The sequence below is a fragment of the Hydractinia symbiolongicarpus genome, chromosome 13 (genome assembly GCF_029227915.1).
Source record: "Hydractinia symbiolongicarpus strain clone_291-10 chromosome 13, HSymV2.1, whole genome shotgun sequence".
In the NCBI taxonomy this organism is placed as follows: domain Eukaryota; kingdom Metazoa; phylum Cnidaria; class Hydrozoa; order Anthoathecata; family Hydractiniidae; genus Hydractinia; species Hydractinia symbiolongicarpus.
Genome location: NC_079887.1, coordinates 7,356,300 through 7,380,653, shown reverse-complemented (window position 1 = coordinate 7,380,653; position 24,354 = coordinate 7,356,300). Strand labels below are relative to the sequence as shown.

Below are 24,354 nucleotides of genomic sequence, written 5' to 3'. Positions count from 1 at the left end.
TACAAGTATAGTAGATCTTTGTTCTCTTTAAAAAAACATACAGCGGAAATCAATACAAAATTAGGTAGTTACAATAGAATTTCAGAAATTCATATATTACAACAGTTGATGCTTTTCTTCCCCTTTAGCTATTGGCACCCGGAATTTAATTTTTGCGTCATTTTATAGCTGTGCTAAGAACACACGAAATGTGATATATAAAGGACGGACGAGCTTGCGAATTCATTCATGGGCTAAAGACTAGTAGAATCTTAATGCCCTCACCAGACACAAAGGCTGAAAAAATTGACATTACAAAGTATTTTCAACGATAGTATGAAAATATTTTTTTCCACATTTATTGAGCAAAACAATTGCTACAACAAAAAGGACATACACCAGATTACAATAAGAAAATTAAATTATATTCAAACTAACAAATATAATTAAAATAGAAGTTTTGGAAAGTAATTCATATTTACACGTTGTGCTCACTTTCATAAGAACTGTCAAGTGTTACAGTTATAAGGTATTTCCTATGGGGCAAAAGTGACCATTAACATTTCAAACAGAAAAAAAAATCTTAGTTTTACGCTTTCTTCTTTCTGCAGTCGTTAAAATGCTATATATTGTGGCATAAACGAGCCCTTTAGCACAGTTAACAACATTAGGGCGTATCGCTAATTCTCCACTGGCTGTTAAATTTGTTATGCAGTTACTACCATGATGATTTTTCAGAAAATCACCAACTTAATTTTCTACAATATTTCTTCTATCTCTCACAGCCCAAACATCTGTCTCAGAGAGAACACAATAAACTTTGTGTAACTATTAATATAACATTTTCACAATGTCTGCAAGAGTGAAAAAAAAACGTCGCGATATAGTGTTGTTAAGAATTTCTTATTTTTCATTCTTTAAAAAGTTAGCACCATACACACACAAGAAAGTTTAAAAATAGACACCTTTCTTTTTTCTTTTTTATACCTTCTTCATACAAATAACTCCCTTTAAATAATTCACTAAAAATTTAATATTTCAATTGCAAACTTCGACCAATTTAGATCCAGTAAAAATATGGCATAATTTTGATACAAAATATGCAGATAACAAATCCAACAATTTCGATGGGTAAAGTATCTTCGGAGAAATTATTATCACCATCAAAACGTCTGGAATCTGTGTCTTCGGTTCAACACAATTCGTTGATTGTTTATTTCCTTGATATTTTCTGATAAAAAATTAGCAATATCGTTTCGGTGTATGCGTCGAGCAGCATTCGTTAACACACTGACTTTCAAATCAGGACTAATGTGTAACAACCGTCTCAGCAGGCTCCCAGTGGGACTGTAAGTATATCCAGACTGTATAGAAACACTTCTTAACAAGTCAATGTCACTTGTAGTATATCCCAATTTGGCTGCTAAGATATCCCAACCTGGACCATTGCTTGTGTTAAGTAAGGCAGACAAGTGTTCGATCTGCTCAAGTGATAAATTACTAAATAATTCCGGCAATACCGTTTCGTTCAAATACCGCATTACATCTTCTCGTTGACATTCTTTAATCAAAGCAGAAAATTCAGCTGTAGTAAGCCACGGTAATTTAGACTTAATGCTATTAAATAACTCTTCTGCAGGATTTCCACCGCCACATCGCTCTCGATTTCGTATCCTCGTTAAATAACTTTCTGATATGTTGACTACTTTTGAGAGTTCCCTTCCCAGTTTAAACCAATTACAATCACAATCTGGCTTATTTAGGAATTCCTCTAATGTTTTGAAAATAATAAAATTCTCCAATAAAGATTTAACAGTGACGGAATCTAAAGTTAAGGTATCACATACAACAAACAGGCAATGCATATAAAAATCTTTGGGAGATAGTAGTGAGCAGTGGAGGAGGGGTTGTGGAGATTGATTTTAATACATAACTAAAACGTACAACGCCAGGCCAGGCCAGGCCAGGCCAGGCCAGGCCACGCCACGCCAGCCCCCTTCCTGTAAAAGGTAATTAGTTGCCACACAAAGTTCTATCGGAACATTATATAGTGTACTTTCAAAAATTTAGCCATAGTGGTAATTGTTTGTACTATATATAATTGCACTTGATGTTTCAGTACAATCAAAAGAAAAAATTATTTGATATCCTTTAAAACCTAATATAAACAACAGGCCAAGTTATGATTGTGTAATACGACGGGTATTAAGCCTACTTGTACCACATAATGGAACGTAACAATTGGTCAGAATCAGTTTAACGTGCAAGGTAAAAAATTTAAGTACTGCTTTATTGGCCCTCTGTGGTATAACCAACATACTTCTCGAGATAATAAAAAAAAATACTCTAAAAAATAATGCACCACCTGACATCATTTAAGCATGCTAGTAGTTTGGTGATGGAAATATTTTCACTTGTACAATGGGCAGTTTTGTGAACTCGGTTTTTGTGTATCTTGGCGAAACATCACTTGCCACCTAGTCCGTATGAGAACCACTGATGTGTCTCAATTTATACAGACCAATATGGATATTTTTACAAAGGGATTTATTTAACCAAACAAAAACACATACCTTCAGTGTACTGATTATTTCCACCAGGACTGAGTGGAGGAAATGTTAACCATGCACTTTGTTTTTGAGGAATCTATAATCAAAGGAACACAGGTGTAATAGTAATCTTCAGTCATCTATGTTTATATCACTCCGCAAATACCTTGCTACAATGATAAGAACACCCCTTCCGGAGTTTTATATCCTTGTTCAAATACTTGTCACGCTAAATTTCAAAATGTGACGTACGAAAGGTTGTGCAAATTTTTAGACGCACAAATCTAAACAATGCATTATTATTGCATATAAAGGCAGTCGATGTACCTCATGAGATCCAATAATATTAACACCTTTTTTGGTCATCTGTTCAATTCTAATATCAATCTCTCTTGGATGTATGCCACGGCACGCATTCTGCACAATATACGTATCAAAACCAAATTCGGCTGCATGAATAGAAGTGGCACCAACACAATAATCTGTAGCCAATCCTGCAATAACCACTGTGGTGATGTTATGGCTTTCCAAGATGGATTTCAATTTACTCTGAGATTTTCTTGCATTATCCCAGAATGCTGAATAACTATCTATGGAAGGATTTGTTCCTTTTTGCAATATAACACCGTCCTGTAAGACCTAAATAAACAAAATAAATGTGTATGAAAAAGAAGAATTTACCTAATACCGCAATATTTCGTATCTGATAAACTTATTATTTTAATGAAATTTTTTAAAAAACTTAATTACAGGTTTACCCACTTTGCCCACCACTGCATCAGATAACAAAACTTCTCTCAAACCTACTTCTCCTTAAGCCGTACATCTAAAACAGGATAGCTAAAAAGCTTTAAAATAAATTAAATGACGTTCCATGGTCCCTGTAAAAATATCTCGTGACCACTAAACGTCTCTCTGTCTGTGGCAGGCAAATTCGATTATAATTTCTAAAATCTTCTTAAAAAACGCCTGTAAAACTTCTCCTAAAAGCTATACTCCTTACTGGGACAAATCATGTGATAAATAAAATAATTTCATCAGTTGAGAATTTTATACATAACATAATTTTCCTTGATAAATTTAAAAACCACAGGGCTGTTATATATTAAGGTTCGGACAAAGTCACGGGTTATTAAACATTGTAATTGTTGTTGTCATTTCGTTTAAAACGTCTTAGTCTTAATATTTTTAATAAAATCAACGAATTGTTTTCTGAAAATAATCAAAATAAAAGTGATAAGCAAAGTAGATTTGTTATTTTCAACTAGTCTTATATACTAATACACTCCTTCCGAATGCCGATGATAGGCAAAGTAGATTTGCTATTTTACAACTAGTCTATATACTAATATCCTCCTTCCGAATGCCGGTGATAGGCAAAGTAGATTTGTTATTTTTCCACAATGACATGCTAGTCAATATAAAGCGAATGACAAAAACAACAGGTGAAACTACTAAAACCACTCATCGTATCAATACGCCTTTTTAACATAAAATTGTTTAAAAATGCACTGGTAAGGTAAAATTAGTTATGAAAGTAAATAATTTCCCCTTCTGCAAATAAAAATTCTATGAATTTTCATCACTTTGTTTTCGAAAAAAGTGTTTTTCCGACTTTTCTCACACCAAAGAAATTTTTTTAACTTCGACATTGACTGACTTATGGCCATTTTTCCCCCATTAAAGTGCAACTTTATTTTACTATTGTCTGGACCAATAAAACATTAGAAAATATTAGAATACAAAATGAATACAAGACGCCCACAATATATCTAATGAGATTCCTGACCTTCTTTGCCCAGTAGAGGTAATATGCCCATAATACAAAAGAAAAATATAGTTTTGGATCTTAAAAAAAATCTTGCAGCAAACAGGCATTACATTTAAGTTTCGGTGTAATTTGGCACCATAGGAACCTTGTATACAGTGCGGTGGCCACATGTCTTGAACCAAAATAGGATCACCATCGTAAACCACTTGATCGAAAACTTTTACATTCTCTGCAGTTTTCTTTGAGCAACTATGGATTTTATATTTATCTACATTGGTGATAAAGGAACAATGGTTGGGAGGATGCCAGTCTTGCGTATATACAACCACATCAAATTTGTAGTTCTCTAAATCACAACAGATTTTGTTAGACAGCCGTTCTCACAAATGAATTTAAATTGAAAAACTTACAAGAACAAAGTTTTAAGATTAAAATAAACTATAAAAGTGGAGTTTAGTACTTCAGAGTGTAACACACTGAACAAAATGTTTTCTCAATAACAATGAATATATATTGGTAACAACAAAGAAATAAACTGCATGAAAATTTGCTTTTAATTTAACTTTCTGAACAGTGAGGTCACAAAAAAATGCTTTTTATCCTTAAGCTGCCTGACTCAAAATTTTTGGGTTTGATTGGCAATACAACGTTTCTTTAATGGATAACAATACAATAAACTTGCTCGACGATAAAATTAAGTTTTGTGGGTTACTTGTTAGGATAACTTGAAAATGTAGGTTCTACGAAACAAATGGATGTACTCAGTCCTTTTATTAGTAACATTGACGGATCCTCTTGAAGGATATTAACGGCACAGATTTTAGAACAGCGAAGATGCATGAAAAGTGTTGAGGAAAGTGTAGGCCTATTAGTTTACTTTACTAAAAAGTTTGAAAATTCTTGTCAATTTTACTTGAACATGTTTACTATTATATTATTGCAGAGAAGGCCCTAAATACCACGAATATAATAATTAACACCAACAATTCTTGAATAAATGTGCAATACATTTGTATAATACTATTAATATGGCATCACTGGCAAACAAATCTTGAGGTAGCCCTTACAATGCAACCATTACTTTTTATTTCGAAAAGGCTTTTCAAAATATCGTGGGTTACAAGGTTTTGACATGTTTTCATCAGGAAGGTTTTTCTCCGTACATCTTCAGATTTGTTTGCAAAAAATAAATAAAGACAAGTAGGAATCAACTGACAATAATTTTTTTTCACATTTTTGACCTTTTACAACATGGCTTGTTTTTTTCTTAGTTTTTTTAACAATGAAACCTGACCATTGAAAAGAAATTGAGAAACAAATATGCTCACTTTTTTGTTATTTCACAGAACTCCCCAAGAATCTGCCAAGGTCTCAGAGTGAAAAAATAGGCATATTTAGAAGCTTCCTAACTACTAAGTTTTCTTGTAGAAAGCTACACTAGAACTATAACTACCTAAAATTTGATTAACGACTGAAACAACTTCCTCTCCGTCTTCTTTCGCAGGAGCATTTCGTAAGGCTAGACTTCCAGAAATAAAGTCATTCTGAATATCCACCAAAATCAAAGCAACACATCGTTCAATTTTCTAAAAAATAAAGCAAACCATAAAACAAAACAAATATTTTCGAACTTTTACCAACTATGTCAGAGGCGAATGGCAAATAGAAAAGTGAACGGTATTTATACAAAAACATACTGCGAAACATCTTTTTTTTTGAAGAATGGAAAGTACTTTTAACTGGATGTTGTTCGCATATGCTTAACATAATGGAGTGCTTGTTCTCCTTAGGGACTAAGTTTGCTTTCCTTAGAGATTTTTTTTTAATTTGAACTTTAGGAATGGAGGGGTAAAATCTAAATGGCGCTTCGTCTTAATCATACACCTTTTTATTTGTAACTGACCCAATATCAAAAGGGCATTACTTTTCCAAATATAAACAGGTGATCTTCTGCTGTTGTCTCCAATTTTTGCTAAAACAATAATCATTCTACAGTGAAAGAATAACAAACAACAAAGTTACTACAATAGAGTTTAATATGAAGGAAATAACAACTTTATATAAATCAAACAAAATTTTTACCAAGGGGTGAACTGGGTGCGAGTCTGAAAGAGAAAAAGTCCAGTATTAACCTTTAAAATAAAATAAGTTTAAATAAAGCGTCATTCTTACTCCTTGTACAATAAAAAGCAGTTTTAAGGACTTCAAGGAATATCCATCCAACAATCGCGTAAAAAGTTACATAAAAGTTTTTAAAACAACTGTGAAATTTAAATAAATAAATAAATAAAGTTTAAAGGTAGTAATTACATCCTACCACATCCGTTCACGGTAATAAGCGGAGTTAAACCATTTGACAATGAACTGTTCCCTGAAATAAAAAAATTCTTTATGTCACAGTTTTTAATGAAATAGTCCTTTCCCGAAAATTTTCGATCCCCACCTCCTCCCATGAAATGTTCGTTTCATTTTTGTCATCGACCTTTCTCTTCATACATACAACTCTCCTCTGCAAAAACAAAATAGATAATGCTTTGCATTAAGTCATTGTATTCCAAATATCTTAACAAAAAACTCACACACTAATAACACAATGCTAAGATCACACGGTCAGTATTTTTATACATTTATCAACTATTACCAACTACTTGCCGAAATCAACCAATAAAGTACAACACCAACAAAGTATAGCTTTAATACTCAACATAAAAACTAAAAAAAAATCAAGAAATATCCCTCTTTTTGTTCATTATTGTGTGACCCCTTTCCCGTCTCCCAGACGAACATACCTTTTGAAAGCTCCCTTTAAAATAAATAGTATAAAAATGTTCATAAACACGTCAGAAAAAACAAACAAAAAACACAGGATTAAATATGTAACCTGTTTTCACTTCTTTATCACATTCATTTCGCATATCCCTGTAAACAACTGAAAATGCTTCAAGACTTGCTTGAACTCCTTTCAGTTGGTCATCTAAATCTAATAACTTGTGAGATTCATCCACAATAATATTTGTTGTTATTAACACTTTCCTGCATGGTTTTGAACATGGAAAGTCAATCTTCACCATACCAAATTCTATCCCAATCTCACTTAATCGCATTTTAAATTCAGACAATTTACATGATCTTGACTCCTCATTTAATACCTTAACAACTTGATGTTCTTCAAAACTACTAAAAACAGTGATATTTGACTTCTGTAACAGAAATTTGAAGGACATGCTAAGACTATCAAATTTATAACACGATGTTGTAATTTCTATATTGGCATGATCTCTTACTACAGTCTCTATTGCACGCTTTAAAATTTCAATAAGTTCTTTCCCTGATGCCGAAAAAAAATCCTCATATTTATAAAAATTCACTTTTTTCGTCAAAAAGTTACCCACAATGTGAAGATCCATCGCTATTGATGTTTTTGCACGGACATGTTCCGGGTTAATACGGAATCCACTGAATTTTATATCATAACTTTCATTATTCGGTGGAAGTCTCAACTGTTTGTTTATGAGCCTCTTGGCATGCTCTCGATATGAGTCTAATGCCAACTTAAACTCTGCCGAATAAATTTCATGTATGTTGGCATTTTCACCACCTTGCAACAACACTGATCGATTGCAAATTACACTTTCTTGAGTCAACGCCAACGTTAGTGTCTTAGCCGTACAACATTTACCTTTCATGGTGAAACCATTAAGACTGTGTCAGGTCATATGCATTTCCTTGAATAGCCATAATGCTATATGTGTCATAAATGACTTGAAAACGCAGTACATATATATGCCATTAATACACTACTCTATAAAAAGAACTGCAAAAAACAGTAAAATAGGAAAAAAGCTAACATGAAATTAGAGAAATCATGTCAAACAAGTTTAATGTTAAAACTTGGAAGATTAAGGATAATAAAAAATAAACATTCTTATAGCATTTTTTTACAAATTAACATTTCATTTACAATGCAAGGCAGGTTGTTGTAGTTCAATCTTAAAGGGTGTCAAATGATATTGAAACTACATTTTATAATAAAATGTAATGTAATAATCTTTGCAACATAATAGCATTTGCATCTGAAAACGTTAGGACTTTTAGTTCTACAAAATATTACATCAACATCATTTGCCCTGGTAGCAGGATTTCCTTACTATCAGATAGAACAATATACAGTACTTGGTAAAACCATTCCAAATAGATACATCTTAAACATAATAAACTTAGAATTACAGGCACATAAACAAGATTTACACAAATAATTATGTTTAAATTTTATGTGTGTTTAAAAACCACTCTAAGAACAACAGAATACAACCAAGTGGCAGCAAAAGAGAAACGTTCATCCGGCAAGCAAGACAAGTAATTTATTTTTAGTAGACAGACAATGCAACCAGCCGTCGTCTAAACATATTCAGAATTTAAATTCCTGTGAAAAATTCGGTGGAATTCACCCATTAGAAAAACCATGGGAATTCACCTGTCAAAATTTACTGGAATTTTCTTGTCAATTTTTGGCTTACAGACAGAAAGTCAGTTATTATAATATAAATAAAAACGTAAAAAAATAATATCTAAGAAAACAACAATTCATGCTGTTGATGCTCACTCACTGGACTAACTCGCAAACAGCATGTACTAGTATTTACTGGTCATGAACTTTGTGCTTCAAAAAGGCAAACTTAAATTATCTACAAATACAATTGTTGAAAAAAAGCAATCATAACATCAAAAGTTTTGAAATGTGTCTTTTATTTGACATACGCTGGTTATTCATTTCTGTAATATTTTCTAATAAAAAATTGGCAATATCGTTTCGTTGTATTCGACGAGCAGCATTTATCAACACACTAACTTTTAAATCAGGACTGATATGTAACAACCGTCTCAGTAGGCTTCCCGTGGGACTGTAAGTATGTCCAGACTGTATAGAAACACTTCTTATTAAGTCAATTTCACTTGTACTGTATCCCAATATGGCGGCCAAGATATCCCAACCTGGACCATTGCTTGTGTTAAGTAAGCCAGACAAATCTTCGACTTCTTCAAGTGATAAATCAGTAAATAATTCAGGCAATACCTTGCTATTTAAGTACCGAAGAACATCTTCTCTTCGACACTCTTTAATTGAAGCAGTGAAATCAGCTATGGTAAGGGTTGGTAATTTAGATTTCATGCTATTAAATAACTCTTCTGCTGGGTTTCCACCGCCACATCGCGCTCGATTCTGTATTCTAATCAAATAGGTTTCTGTTATATTGACTACTTTTGAGAGCTCATTCCCAAGTTTAAGCCAGTTGCAATCATTATCTGGCTTGTTAAGAGATTTCTCCAATATTTGGAAATTGATATAATTTTCCAATACAGTCTTAACAGTGACAGAATCTAAAAATATTATGCATCAGGATTTAAGACTGTTACAAACTAAAAAAAAATAATTTATTAATTAATTAATAAATAAATAAGTAAAGACACATACCCTCAGTATACTGATTGTTTCCACCAGGACTGATTGGAGGAAAACTCAACCACGGACTATGTTTCTGAGGAATCTAAAATCAATTGAACGCTTGATAATTAATGTATTTCCAAATTTACCTTAGATAAGTATGTGGAAATATCTACATATCTACAGGGTGTAATACAGCATTTTTAGTTGCTCTTAACGTGTTATTTCCCAATCAAAATTTATTTCGAATTTATCATACATTAGTCAAAAAAAGGTTTAATATTTTTTAGAATACACTTTCACTTAACACCTTAAGGCACCATCTGACCATCCAGTAATCTTTTTCAAAAACAATGTGCACAGGTGTTGTGTGATTAAAATTAAAAGCATAAAATATATTATGCTAGTATTGATCTCATAGTCATCATAGGCAATAAGGAGAGAACGTTGATGACCTTAAAGAAAGAGAAAATAAATTATTAAACCACCATATAATGCATGAGTTTTAAATGCAAACAAAGAAAATGTTTCTTTCATTTGTTTTTCTGCAATTTCACTTTCCACAGCGTTTTTGACTGGTGACATTGGGTACTTCAGCTTTTTCACAAATTAAACATTTTTCTAGCCATATTCATATTATCTTTTAACATACAATTTTTATTAAAAGCTATAAAAAATTATATCTGGGAGTTGCGATAAACAAGAAATTAAGAAGATTGTTTACATTGTTTTTCATTGTAAAATGATTTTAATCTGCAACAAGTGAGTGTACGCTCTTCAATATTGTTATCCATCACTACTTTAAAAACATCAAAACATCATAAAAAAGCAGATATTTATGTATTATTCCAAAATTTTCTCTTTTGGATGCCAGCATAGAATGTGTACAAACACAACCTTTCAAAAATTCCAGAATTTTTCTGGATTACACCCTGATCTATATCTCTAGGTAAAAGACAGCACAAAAATCAATTGCAGCATTTAGGTATTAAAACCTTGAACCAATACCTCATGAGATCCAATAATACTAACACCCTTTTTGATCATCTGCTCAATTCTAATTTCAATCTCTGTGGGATGTATACCACAGCACGCATTCCTCACGATATATGTGTCAAAACCAAATTCGGCTGCATGAATAGAAGTGGCACCAACACAATAATCTGTAGCCAGTCCTGCAATAACCACTGTGGTGATGTTATGGCTTTCCAAGATGGATTTCAATTTACTCTGAGATTTCCTCGCATTATCCCAGAATGCTGAATAACTATCTATGGAAGGATTTGTTCCAATTTGTAAGATTACACTGTCTTTCACGACCTAATAAATAATCAAACATCATTTGAGAACTTCACAAACTGATAAAAAAAAGATTGCAATAAATTAAACCAGAAATAATTTTAAATATTTATTAAATTGAAAGTGAGTGATAAATACGAATTTAAATTAGGTACAAATTTTTCAAAATCAGAAAATCAGATGATCTCTTAAGTAATTTGCAAGCCGTATTTATAAATTAACCAGCCAGCAAGCTTTACAAGTCTTTCTGATTTTTTATTCCCTGTTAACGGTAGAGTTATAGGACAATTAGGAATTGTCAATCAATCAATTTTGGAATTGTCCGGATAAGGTTTAGAGATAAAGTCTTTTATCAAAGCATAATAGAGCATAACTACTTAACTGTCTAACCCTATTCGTGCCAGGTTTTTTGAACATAAACATATTATAACCGAGGCAGATTCTCCCCCTTGCATATCTCTTAATAGGCTTGCTCAAATTTAAACAAACTTGGCACACTTATATTACGTCACAAAAGGACCAAAATGCTTGAAGTTTGCCCAAAATACCAACACTTGCTTAAAATTCAATTAGTTGTAGGGAAAATTTTATCATTTTTTAAAATTTCAGCCAAATAAAAGTTCTTTAACATGTTTTCTCGTTTTTACATAATTGGCATAAAAAACACTAAAAATTGCCCAAAAATTCAATTTTTCCCAATTTTTCCCAATCCCGTGAGTCCTCGCATAGGTGAGCTTTTTTATTTACATATGCTATTATTGCATACACATATAGTGCTTCTTTCGAAGATTTACGAACTGTGGTTGCCAATATAGCTGAAACATTTGATGAAACCTGTTTATTGCATGGACTCCTGCAAAATGATACTGAATGGAACAATAGTTTGCAGTAATACTTATTTACTGTGAACTTTCTGATCGTTATACTTTGTGGACAAAATACAAGGGTTCTACATGTGAGGATTATATATTCAAAAAATTAATGAAGAACAAACCAAAGGGTCTTTCCAGATGTTTATTCTGTCCTTCGACAATTTGGTAAATCTCTTACTGATTTTAATTTTCCTAATTTAGAAATACCACCAAATGAAAACATTTGTGTAGCTTTGGAGGCCAATAGGTCTTCTTAACTGAGGACTCAAATTACTAAAGAAAAAACTGCACTGGCTTATGCAGTTATGGAAGCTGTTGTAAATGTTGCAAGAAATACGGCTCAATATAACCTTTTGTTTTATTTAGAAGGTGGTGGTTGCAGTAGTAAAACCTTTACTTATAATTACCTTATTTCTAAACTTTACTTCAGGTTTCAGGTAAAGTTGAAACTGCTGCATTTACTGGCAGCAACTCTTTTGAAAAAAGGTACTACCATATATTAGTTGTTTGATTACCAGTTCTTATTTAAGAAAACAATACATGCAGCATAAGCAAAAAATCTCTTCTTTTTCTAAATCTTAAATAGATTGTCTTTTTAACATGCATTAGCCAGCTGCCATTGTATGTGAAGTTGCTCTTTTCTGCGGAGATTTTTCATGGTTATTGCCTGTTGTCAGAAAATGAAAACCAACAGAGATTGTTGACATGTGCTTAAAAAGTTCTCCACTATGGCACTTAGGAACGGAATTGATTCACTGCCTAAGTGCCAGTAGAATTTTTAAATAGTACCACACCATCAGATATGCCTCCTCGTTGTCTTAAATTAAAACCTGGTGCCATGTATGTTATTAACAATCACAAACATGAATAAGGGCTTTTCTAATGGCACTCGCGTAACTGTAAGACATCCATCCATCAAAAGAAAGAAAAAATTTGTCATTAACATTTTGATGACATCAGCAATGACCAAGCAATGAACAAAAAACTTATTTTAGCTGTTACCTGCATTGTGTAAATCTTTAAAAACGGATAAAGAAAATGTATTTGATCATGTACTTTTGACAAACAGTTACAGAGAGGGGTTTATTGGTTTTTTAATGACGTCGCTAACTAAACTATTTCGAAATAGGTGGGTGGACTCAGGTTTAGGAAATTGGTTTAATTTTGGTCTTAGAATACGGCTTTAGCAATGAATATTTAAAAGTACTTAAAAAAATTTGAAGCATTTTTGAATCTTTTAAATATTTTAGTTGCATACAATACTTATAACTATACCAAAGTTTTAGATAATTTCAAAGTTAGTATCTACATATATTTACCAAAACAGAAATTTTAACCATGCGCAAAAAACTTACATTTAAGTCTTTATGAAACATTGCACCATAAGAACCCTGTATACAATGTGGTGGCCATATTTCCTGAACTAACACAGGATCACCATCATAAACCACTTGATCAAATACTTCTACATTCTCTGCAGTTTTCTTTGAACAACTGTGGATCTCGTATTTATCCACATTTGTGATAAAGGAACAATGATCAGAAGGATGCCAGTCTTGTGTATAAACAACCAAATCGAATTTGTTCTTCTCTAAACCATAATAATAAAGGTATAAATTTGACTGTTCAGTACAACCTTTGTGGAGGAACCCAGACACTCTTGCAAATACAAAAAATGTGGACAAATGCAAACTTAGTTTCAGTACAAATTTTGTGAAAATAATTTTTTTAGGACAGAATTCATGTTCGTGAGTACAAATTGTTATCATAACATGACCACAATCAAATTAAAAACAATGGTGGCAGCCTGCTAAAGGTATGGTATTAAGCCTCTTCACTAGAAGAGTAACCAGTTCTTTTATACAAAAAATTAAGGTGAGAAACAAACATCTTCTTAAGCATTCGATAATGGATCACGGTGAAAAATTAGCCCAAAAAGTAGTAAAATGTAAAGTAGAAACTCGCTAGGGTTACAGAGCTAGCACTTTATTTATGTTTCACGGTGCAGGAATGTTGTTTAAAAACTTTGCCAACAATCATTTGCTTGAAATTAAATTTATTTGAATGTTAGAGGGAGAAAGTAAAAGCAGAGTCCTTATCAGGAGCTGGAACTTTCCTCTCTCTTCCCCTTGAAATAGCACTGCCTTATTAGTTTCTGAGAAAGTTTTGTTTCCGCAATAGTTTATCAGAAAATGAATCCTCACTTAGTGCAGACATTTCAGAGTTAGTATTGAAAATTTACTGCTCTAATTTAACCTTAGAAAATGTTTTTCATATTGTGATATTGTCTTGAAGACTGCTCAAAAAAGCTTTGTCGGAAGCTAAAGAAGAGATAATAGCAACAATACAATTAATAGCAATAATACAATTTACTTCAGAAATTCAGCAGTTGTCCAACAATGGTCAATGTGATAGTGAAAATGTTGAAAGTACTTGGATCACTTGAAGAATCGTCTTTTATAAAATTATAGTGTGCCTATATGGGTGGAGGAAACGACTGGATAAGGCAGACCTTATTAATGATGTTGAGCAGAGCAAAAGTTAGGCAGTAGTAAAAATATCTACTTTGAAGCTAGTTCCGTGCTTGTAAAGCAGTGTATAAGACAAATTTAAGAGAAGAGAGAAATAGATTTGCAGATGTGTTGACAAATGAAAAAGACAAATCACGATGTTGTAGATGAGAAATGTCTTGTCTAGTACAGAGAAGCTAGCTTGAAAGAGTTATTATCAGAGGTTGCTTAACACTAAGTTTAATTGGAATGCGAATAATTTGTGAATCAAGGCTATGACAAAATTGTAGGTCAGTGTGCAATATTGGTTTAAGAGACAGAAAGAGTAATGGTGAACTTAGAAACAGCTTAGGTATTTGTAGGACTAGAAATGTTACCCAGATATGAAGATTGAGTTGGTTGGGACACTTGGAAAGAATGGAAGAGGTTAATTGAGTAACAAAGTGTAGAGAATTGATAGTTCCTGGGGCAACAGCCACAGGTAAAACGAGAAAGACTTGAATTACCGTAATAAGGAATGGAAGAAAAGGAATGCCAGTTTAGAACTCACACAGTCTAGATTTGATAGGTCCAATGCAATTACCCCATCCAGCCAATGGTAAAGGCATAGGAAAGGGCTGTTAAGTCGAGAATAATGTTTTTTTGTTTAAAGGGATTTTTTTTCAAAAAAAAAAGTCTAGCAAATATTAATCCAACAAGAGTTATTCCTGCATTGATAATCCTTAAGGTTAAGTTAAATATACTGGCTATTATTAATCCTCTAGTAATCAGGGTTCACTCAACAAAATTGCCCTACGTACTAGAGCAGTCATTGATCTTCAATGTTGCAATGAACATGCCATTACACTACACAATATTTCTTAGCAAAAAAAGGTTACATATTAATACATAAAATTACAGTAGTGCTGTTCAAAGCAGAAATTGTTATCCTAGTAAGGCCTTAACACCTTTTTCTGGGAATTTTAGGGCAAAAAAATAAGGTTTCTCTCAATTTAAAAACTTAAAGTGCAATCTAATCATACTGTATTTGCACTTTGTTTCTTGGGCTTATTGAGGTTTCCATGTTCATAGTTATTTATGAATAAAATATCTACCTAAAATTTCATTAATGACAGAAACTACTTTTTCTCCATCTTCTCTCGCAGGAGCATCTCGTAATGCTAAACTGCCAGAAATAAAGTCATTCTGAATATCCACCAAAATCAAGGCAACACACCGTTCAATTTTCTAAAAAGCAGTTAAAAATTTTCTATGAGTAGCATGAGAAAAAATTTAAAGTGCCTGGAGTGATTGTTCAATCATAATTTTGTATGCTTATCACGTAATCAAATTATTTAAGTTCAGTGGTCAGTTTGTTTGCTTGATATTTTTAAAGGCCTTAAAGTTAAACTTGTTACTGCTTTGGAAGAGCTGAAACAGAAAAATGTTTGTCCAAAAATTAAAAAAAAATGTGAAACAATGTTTGCATATGAAAAATAAAGTTAGAAGAAGTTTTTTCTACATTCCATTTAAGGTTTTAAATGTTCCACCCCATTATACAAAATTTTTAAGATTTCTAAAATTTATAGCGGCCTAATCCTTTACTAGTTCAAAGACTGTCAATGTTTTTAAAAACGCAACCAACAAAAAAAAAAAAAGAGCAATACCTTTCCAAATATAAATGTATGATCTTCTGCTGATGTCTCTAATTTTCGCTGAAACATAATCAATACTTAAATATTATTCCGAATATTTAGTTGCTTGTTGGTCCAATTAGGTCTTGAATAAAACCAAATACTCACTAAAGGGTGAACTAGAGTTTCTGATTCTAAAAAAAAAACATGTATGGAATTGTGAAGCTATAGAAAATAGTTTTATTTTGAAAAAACAATTCAAGTGAACAGTTCCAACAAAATGCATTAAATAAGCATCATACAATAATATAGTATAAAATTTCTGACACATTCATACTTTCAACTTTATTTTAACATAGTGGCAATGCCTGTTCACACTAATCAAATTTTTTGGTTAAGGTTGTTTTATCATGGACAGTGGTGAAGTGAGTAAACATTTTGAATAGAATCTACACCTCTGCAAAATCAAAACACATATACAACAAAAATTTTTAATTTAAATAAATTCTTCAACAAAAGGAATGAGAAGTCAGCCCTGAGAATACGAACATAATGCGAACATCGGGTGGTTATTACTTTTACACATCTAGCAAACATTGGAACCAACAACTAGCCAAAATTAATTAACATGGTATCGCACATTCATAAACAACCAATTAAAAGCATGTAAAAGTAAAAAGAAAAAAAGGGCTTGTACACAAAACAAATATTCTTCTTCCCTTGTTTGTTTTAGTTCGCTATTAAGTACGTTCATAATGTTCATCCCTAAGGGAAGGGAGGGCCCTTCCCTTAGGGATGAACTTACTTTTGAATAAGCTTGAGCTTTGCTAAATTAGATAACCAAATATATTACCTGTGTTCAGTACATTTTCCTTTTCCTTTTGCATGTCCATATAAAAAACTGAAAAAACTTCAAGACTTGCTTGAAAGCCTTCAAGTCGATCAGCTAAATCTAATAACTTGTGAGATTCATCCACAACAATATTTGTTGTTACAAACACATATCTGAAGGGCTTTAAACATGGAAATTCAATTTTAACTGTACCACTTTCTATTCCAATGTCACTTAAGCACATTTTAAATTCTGACAATTTTGATTCCTCGTTTAACACCTGTACAATTTGATTTTCTTCAAAGCTGCTAAAAACACCGTTATTTGCTTTTTGCAAAAGAAACTTTAAGGACATGGTTGTACCTTCGAATCCATAACACATACTTGTAATTTCTATATCAGCATGATTTCTTACTACTGTCTCGATTGCACGCTTTAAAACTTCAATAAGTTCTTTCACTGCAGCGGAAGAGACATCCTCATATTTATAAAAATCCATTTTTTTCATCAAAACGTTGCCCACAATGTGCATATCCATCACTATTGATGTCTTTGCATGGACAAGTTCAGGTTTAATAGAGAAGCCACTGAATTTTATATCATAACTGTCAATATTTGGTGAAAGATTTAACTGTTTGTTTATGATCTTCTTTGCATGCTCCCGATACGAGTCCAACGCCAGCTTAAAATCTTCTGAAAAAATTTCATGTATGTTGGCATTTTTGCTACCTTGTAGCAACACTGAGCGACTGGAAACTGTACTTTCTTGTGTCAAAGTCAATGTAAATGTCTTAGCAATAAAACAGTTATTTTTCATAATGAAACCTTCTACACCATCATTATATACACTGACTTAACAAAGACGTATGTATATATTTATATCCAATAATTAAGAGAAACTTTGATATACCACCCCATGAAAACAAAAGAACATGGTAGACAGTATAAATATTGTGTTCTATAGTTGCTATGACAAGAACAAATTAGTCATATAAAAGTTTACATTACAGCAACTTTTTCCAAATAAAACCAAGACATTTTTAAAAACATTGCTGCTTTGTCATATGACAATCTTATTACGGAAATATACCCAATAATTCAACTGATAATTGATAATAAAAAACATTAGTTTGGTGTATCAAGGCATGAAATGTATACAAATTCAATTTTCAACTCTGCATAACTATTAACAAAGATACCCTACATACTAAAATGCAGAGTAACTAAAACTCAGCTAGACTGTTAGGTCTTAGGTTTTAATGATAGGTAATAAACTAAATTTTTATAATAAATTAAAGAAGTTAAATTAAAAAAAAACTTACACTTAAGTGTACCCAACATAAACATCAGTAAAACTACTGTTACTATCTTTTGAAGAAAATTTGTTTTTTCGCTAAACATGCAATATTATTTTTTTTAAATACTTACACCTAACCATCTAATTTGTTAAAAGATATGCACTTCCAAACAATAATTGGCCTTATATTTTTTAACTCAATGATGTGGTTAGGAAACTCTCTCTGGAAATTATATAATACGCAAAGTTTAATTCAAACATTCTGCAAAAACATTCAAAATGATTACAAAAATATTATTAATAAAAAATAATTGTGAATTTTAATGCTAGGGAATTTACCCAGTGGACTTATTGATGATTAATGCAAAAATATTTTTTTTATGTAACCACAGAAAGTCATTACACATCACAAATTTGCAAAAACAAAAAAATTAAAAAAGCCATTCCTAACAACAAAATTGAAAAAAATTTGAATGTCTGGTGCTAAATATGGAACAAGCTAAATAAATACCTAAGAAAAATACAAGGAAAAAAGATTGCATAAAAAGCATTAAGTAGTTAAAAGAAGAACAACAAAATTATTTAAAGAGAATGCTATAATTAAAAGGCACTTTTTTACCAATTAAATCTTCAATTTAAATGATTACAACACATGCTGTGTATACCAGGTTGCCAACCAACCCAATAGAATAGACAGCACACAACATATTTCTGTAATCAGTAGTTCGTGAAAACTCCATCTAGATTATTATTGTATCTGTATTCAGTATCTTCTCCTTGTCATAAGTAAACAACTGAAATAGTCAAACTCCAATAACCCCTTCTACAATTCTCAACCAGCACCATCTGACACCAGTAGAAAATAGGGGGTAACTTTTCAATCTTTAATTTCCACCACCTGTCTGTGAGAGATGACGAACAACATCCACCCAGTTCCAACCTCTTTCATGTTCACCTTTATAGTTTGTCTGCTCCGTTATTCGCCGTTTTTGAGCCTTTGTTAATTGTTCTTTCTTTTCCTTCTTAACTTTAACCAAGTTATTTTCTTCTGCTTCAACAGTACGCCCTGATGTTTCCCTCTAAATACATTCACACCATATATGAAATTTGTCTTTTAAATTTAAATGTTAATTATTGTTATTAGTTCTTCATTAGTCCTTATAATTAATTTTTTGTTGGGTTAACTGTGTTTTATTCTAGTCTCACAAGACAGAGAAAAGTAAAGTAAGGTAAATAGAGCACATTGAAAGGTAGAAAAATAAAGATAGTATTGTGAATATATTATAATGTAAGTCTTTTTGTACTTAAACAGAGAATTTAAAGTCAGAGTTTTTTAATTCCCACAAAAATTACAGTGAATCATATTCCCTTATAATATCTACGACAGTTGCAGTATTTAAAAAGTGTTACCTTTGCCACAATTTCAGGTATTCTGTTAAGATATTCGTCAGCATTTTCTTTCATCCAATCAAAGAGGGAAAACGTCATAGCACAGTCAAGTAATTCATTTGCCTGCTCCAAAAGTTTTTCTTTGATTTCAATTTTAAAATCTGTTGGTAAATAACCATTATGAAACAAATCTAGAAAAATTGTATCAATATTCATTAACATAATGGAAACAGTTGAACTCTTACATGTATGGACTGAAGTGTAAACTAATTGGCAGGGCTTTTTTTTAAAATTTAAAATTTAAAGAAAGGGTGGCAGTACCCTTTTTCAGCTTTACAAACAACAGGGAATTCCATGAGACGCGTGCGATCGCGTGTTGTTTTCTTCGTGGAATTCCCTGAAACAACTGCATTATCTACTCACAAGGATTATTCAAGAATTTTATAGCTGCTGTTGTTTTTACTGTAAAATTGAGTTTACAAATCTCTTGTAGGCAACATCATGGCTTGGCAGTAGAGAGAATTTAAGGAATTCATGTTTTAGATTAGCTATAAAACAGCATTTCCAGTAACTTTATTTTACAGACTATCGCAAGTACACATGCACTTTGCAGGCACCATTTTGATTATAAATAAGTTTTGATCATAGAAAAATATTACAGTAAATTGTAATAAATATTTTTTCATGACAACCTTGGCCCGGAGCGCGCGTTTTATGTTTTATTCATAATATAATAAATATCCCTTATTTATTTTTATGTAATAGAAAAACGGATATTAGATTTAAAGCAAATACATAAATTCCAATAAAATTGCAGATAATTTTTAACAAAAGTTAGAAATCGTCTCCAAGATCGTTTAATTTTGAAAATCATTTAAATATTTTTTTGAAATCGTTTTATAATCATATCATGAAACGAATTAAATGTATGATATTTTGCACGAAACAATTTTACATTATTTTGAAACTACAAAGCTTAAATAATGCTGTAATTCATCATTAAATGATGAGAAAACATCAATACGAAGCTTAAATAATGCTGTAATTCCTTCCAAAATAAAGAGAAAAAGTCCCTACAAAGCTACTATATCACCGTAATTAGTTATGTAATGATGATTTAAACATCCCTACAAAGCTTGAATATCACTGTATTTCGTTCGAAAATGACGAGACAATGCTCTTACGAACATAAAATCGACCTATTTTGTTTAAAAAAGGGGGCAACTGCAACTGCTATTTTTATTGCATAGACTTTTATGCGTACATATTCATTCAATTACTTGATTGATAATTATTTTTTTTAGTATTCTTTAACACTCTGAAACGATTCTCCAATGATTTCAAACGCTGTAACAGTTATGCTGCGTGAAACGATCATAACTAACCATAATGAATTTAGTTTTATAATGAAACAATTTAAATGAATCAGAAAATAATGAAACGATTTCCCTGTAATTTGAAATGATTTCATCAAAAATGGTTTGTTTAAAATCGTTTCATTCGTATGGCAAGTCATGTTAATTGAAAAATAAAACGATATGAAATCCCAGCAATAATTATAAGTAAAATCAAAAAACAATTTGCAACTTTGACTACTGGACTCTGACCTTATTGTTGAAAAAACCTAGATCATACACAATATTGCATTCCATAATCTATTAAAACACACAACTATACCTAAATTTACATTTGGTGTAGTTGTTGGGTAAGTCTCAGTCCATGAAATTTCGACTAGAACAGATTTACTATCTTCTTCACCATATTTGTATTGGAAGCAAGTTGCCGAAATTTCTTTGAAATGCTCATCACCCTCATAGATTGATTGCAAAACTTCCCGTTCCTCAGCCTGCTGCTCTGCACAGTCTTCCATGCTAAAATGCCTTACCTTGATTTAAGAGCATCCATCAGAGTTTTTTTCTCGCCTCTATATATATGACTGTGGAGGGAAATTTAACAAAATATTAATACAGGGTTTATTTAGAACTGGAAAGTGCAATTTTAATCAACAATCATCTTTCAAAATTGCAAATTGCTTTTTAAATCAAAACATTGACAATGCTATATAAAATAGGAATAGAAGTAAAATAGGAAGGAAAATAGGAAGAGGAATATAAATAGGTGGATGTGGAACACCAGTCTGAGATACAGAAGGAGTTTAAATTAGCCAAAAGGCAGGCGAGGCATTTATAGCATTAGAGATTTTACTATCGTTTAATTCATGTAGAAATCCACTTAGCAGGAGAACAAGGGAAAAGATAACTTTCACTTGAATTTTAAAAAAATAAGTTTTAGTAAAATAAATTGAGTTGGTTTGGACACTTGAAAAGAAATAGGGGAGGATAATTGGATAAAGCGTAGAGACTTAATATATATAGATCATGAGGCAAATTTTAGAAGTATAAGAAGAAATACTGGTTTAATTGAAAACATGGAGTAACCTGATTGGGAAAGCATTTGTGGTTTTATTTGGATTAGTTAAATCCGCCATTAGAAGCATATCTTTTGTAAATATATATACTATAGATTCAATTTTACTGCTATACAACGGCTCTTTAGCTCACCTAACATTATATAATCTCTTCTTCTTAAAAAGTTTTTGGAAATCTCTGTGTAAGTTTGTTCAGTTAAAAATGTTATTGACAAAAAAATCTATAAACCAAATCACATTAGTGCTAATATGAAATGAAGGCAGGGATAACCACAAATCAGGCTATCACACTGAATTAAGATGTATAGTAGCATTACTAGGAGAATTTAACCAGGTTAAAAATTAAACGTCCTTTTCAGATGTAACCATGGCTGTTACAGACCTATCAATTAATAAAGCAACCCACACAAGAAATTGGGCAGCCCGAGCTTTAATAATTTTGTTTGCGCAAGCAATGAAAATATAATATATATATAAAAAAAGTTAATAATGGGAAGCAACAAAATTTCTTTGTGTTATGGCATGGGGAACAAGTATAAAACAAGTTCCAGAAACGCTCAGCTAGCCAATCTTTTTGTGGACCTGAGCAGTTAATATTCCATCTCTTAGAATTGAGCATAGTAGTAGTAGTAGTAGTAGTAGTAGTAGTAGTAGTATTTATTTCGTGTGAGATAACTGTATATTTTACATTAAATAAATACCTACGGGGAGACCATCAGATAGTATAAATACTAATGCAGGTGATGGCCACCTATATAAGATCAAACGATTGCAATAAGCAGTATGACACTACAAAAAAAAATTTTTTAGTAAAATCTTTTTTATGCAGTGGAGAGATTAGTGTTATAGCAATCCAGAAGATAAGTTTTGCAGATTTTTTTTAGTTGTTTTAGAGTGAGAGAGGCTAGGTCGTATTGGTGAAAGTGTTGTTGGATATTGTTCCAATTAATAATAGATTGGTAACGTATAGATTTGAGACCAAATGAGGTAGTCCTAACAGAAGGTCTAGCTAGAAGTTTAATGGATTTACTTCTTGTTGAATGATTAGATGAATGGCAGACCAATTTAAAAATATCACAAATATTACCTGGAGAATGCAGATTTATAATATTAAAAGTTAAAATAATGTTGAGAAATTTTATAAGATCTGAAAGAGTAAGAATATTAAGATTAAGAAAAATAGGATTTGATGGTGAGTTAAATTTAGAAAAAGTAATGATTCGGAGAGCAGCTTTTTGTAAGCGAAAAATTCTACACGACTTTGAAGTGAGACCCCACTATTACTATTATTATTTTTTAGGTAAGATGAAAAGTGTGTATTGTTATGTGGAATTTGGTTTCTAATTTTATCTGCAACAGAAGTAAAATGTTCATTAAAAGCATTAGCTACAGTTAATTTTTCAGTAGTTTCAATAGTCCGTTTTTGAAATATTCTTTGAGGTTAGAGATCTGCTCAATAAGGAAGTCTTGTGTGATTGCCAAGTTGGATGAGGATTCTTCCGGGAGGATTTCACTTTTCGTGTTGTTGTTGGTTGTGTTGGTGGTCTTGGCTCTTACATTACTCCTTAGGTTGATACTGATGGGGCTTGTGTTGGTGGACATATTCAAGTCTTTAGTTCTTTAAAGTTAAAATGAGTTTTTGACACAGGCGACGCCCTTTTTTTGCGCGGCAAAAAGACGTCTGAACAGTATGAAGGTCAGATCGGAATGATATCTGGAGTGTGTGAGAGCGATCACTCACCCCTTATTGATAGGCCTGCAGGACACATGTCTCGCTTATCTCTGTATAAAGCAAAACAATTTGCAGAATTTGCATAAGCACAAACTTATGACATAAATACACGTTTTTGTTATAGGTTAAAATCTCACATAAACAAAAATAACTTATTGAGGGGTTAGCTATACACGCTTTTTTAGATGCTGACTTGTTTTCCCTTTTGTATTTACACCAAAGTGTAAAAAAAAAGATGCATAGCTAGAAACATACTAGACTAATTAGACTAGTGATAAAATCTATGGGATCAAATAAAAGTTAGTAAAGGCTGTTTCCTCGTCAAGAAAATTATCTGCCGAACAGAATGGACAGGAACAGAAATGTTTCTGAGTGTGCATACTTCAAATATATAGCTGAATTCCAGCGTGACGTCATTTGTTTACTTTTCAGCGGTAAGTTCCTTGGCTCTGGCATTTGCGTGACAGAAAAAAAGATGCTAGGATTTGGTAAAAAAAAGTCTTTTACTGTGGATTTCTTCCAACTGGAACATCGTAGGGGTTAACAAATATTCAGTGTATATAGCCATTTTTAAAATTTCGCTGGGTGAAAACAAACCTACAGTAATGTGAAAAGATTTGTTAACATCGTGGTTCGTGTT

General features: G+C 31.9%; 3 protein-coding genes across 5 annotated transcripts; all 3 read right to left on the bottom strand.

Annotated features, from left to right (window-relative positions):
* Window positions 1-8,276, bottom strand: LOC130622850 (uncharacterized). 3 transcript variants are annotated; one of them, XM_057438299.1, is made up of 9 exons: window positions 7,181-8,276; window positions 6,617-6,670; window positions 6,382-6,404; window positions 6,224-6,271; window positions 5,753-5,885; window positions 4,410-4,645; window positions 2,856-3,167; window positions 2,553-2,625; window positions 1-1,804 (listed from the first exon to the last, which is right to left on the bottom strand). In XM_057438299.1, exons 1-9 carry the CDS (start codon window positions 7,983-7,985, stop codon window positions 1,143-1,145), a joined length of 2,346 nt encoding a protein of 781 aa, XP_057294282.1. In that variant the 5' UTR covers window positions 7,986-8,276; the 3' UTR covers window positions 1-1,142. The 3 variants fall into 3 exon arrangements, with proteins under 3 accessions (XP_057294282.1, XP_057294284.1, XP_057294283.1); XM_057438301.1 differs by having other exon boundaries at window positions 7,979-8,276; XM_057438300.1 differs by having other exon boundaries at window positions 6,743-7,324.
* A 141-nt stretch (window positions 8,277-8,417) lies between these two features.
* Window positions 8,418-18,600, bottom strand: LOC130622852 (uncharacterized). Its single transcript, XM_057438302.1, has 8 exons — window positions 16,890-18,600; window positions 16,205-16,230; window positions 16,070-16,117; window positions 15,518-15,650; window positions 13,269-13,504; window positions 10,751-11,062; window positions 9,773-9,845; window positions 8,418-9,678 (listed from the first exon to the last, which is right to left on the bottom strand). Exons 1-8 carry the CDS (start codon window positions 17,683-17,685, stop codon window positions 9,014-9,016), a joined length of 2,289 nt encoding a protein of 762 aa, XP_057294285.1. The 5' UTR covers window positions 17,686-18,600; the 3' UTR covers window positions 8,418-9,013.
* A 143-nt stretch (window positions 18,601-18,743) lies between these two features.
* LOC130622853 (RWD domain-containing protein 4-like) lies at window positions 18,744-21,507 on the bottom strand. Its single transcript, XM_057438303.1, has 3 exons — window positions 21,232-21,507; window positions 19,576-19,745; window positions 18,744-19,244 (listed from the first exon to the last, which is right to left on the bottom strand). The coding sequence occupies exons 1-3, from the start codon at window positions 21,422-21,424 to the stop codon at window positions 19,050-19,052; spliced, it is 558 nt and encodes a 185-aa protein (XP_057294286.1). The 5' UTR covers window positions 21,425-21,507; the 3' UTR covers window positions 18,744-19,049.
* Between the last annotated feature and the right edge of the window lie 2,847 nt (window positions 21,508-24,354).

Bases quoted from the DNA above. Each gene is read 5' to 3' on its own strand.
- LOC130622850 (XM_057438299.1), bottom strand. From the start codon at position 7,985: ATGAAAGGTAAATGTTGTACGGCTAAGACACTAACGTTGGCGTTGACT. The intron at 5,886-6,223 runs GTAATGCCCTTT...TTTATTTTTTAG, and splicing joins ACCTGTTTATATTTGGAAAA to AAAATTGAACGATGTGTTGC. The intron at 3,168-4,409 runs GTAATGCCTGTT...TTGTTTATTTAG, and splicing joins AATTACACCGAAACTTAAAT to GTCTTACAGGACGGTGTTAT.
- LOC130622852 (XM_057438302.1), bottom strand. From the start codon at position 17,685: ATGAAAAATAACTGTTTTATTGCTAAGACATTTACATTGACTTTGACA. The intron at 16,231-16,889 runs GTAATATATTTG...TTTTTTTTTTAG, and splicing joins GGAAAATGTACTGAACACAG to AATCAGAAACTCTAGTTCAC. The intron at 9,679-9,772 runs GTATGTGTCTTT...TAATATTTTTAG, and splicing joins AAACAATCAGTATACTGAGG to ATTCTGTCACTGTTAAGACT.
- LOC130622853 (XM_057438303.1), bottom strand. From the start codon at position 21,424: ATGGAAGACTGTGCAGAGCAGCAGGCTGAGGAACGGGAAGTTTTGCAA. The intron at 19,746-21,231 runs GTATAGTTGTGT...CAATTTTTCTAG, and splicing joins TACACCAAATGTAAATTTAG to ATTTGTTTCATAATGGTTAT. The intron at 19,245-19,575 runs GTAACACTTTTT...GAATGTATTTAG, and splicing joins TACCTGAAATTGTGGCAAAG to AGGGAAACATCAGGGCGTAC.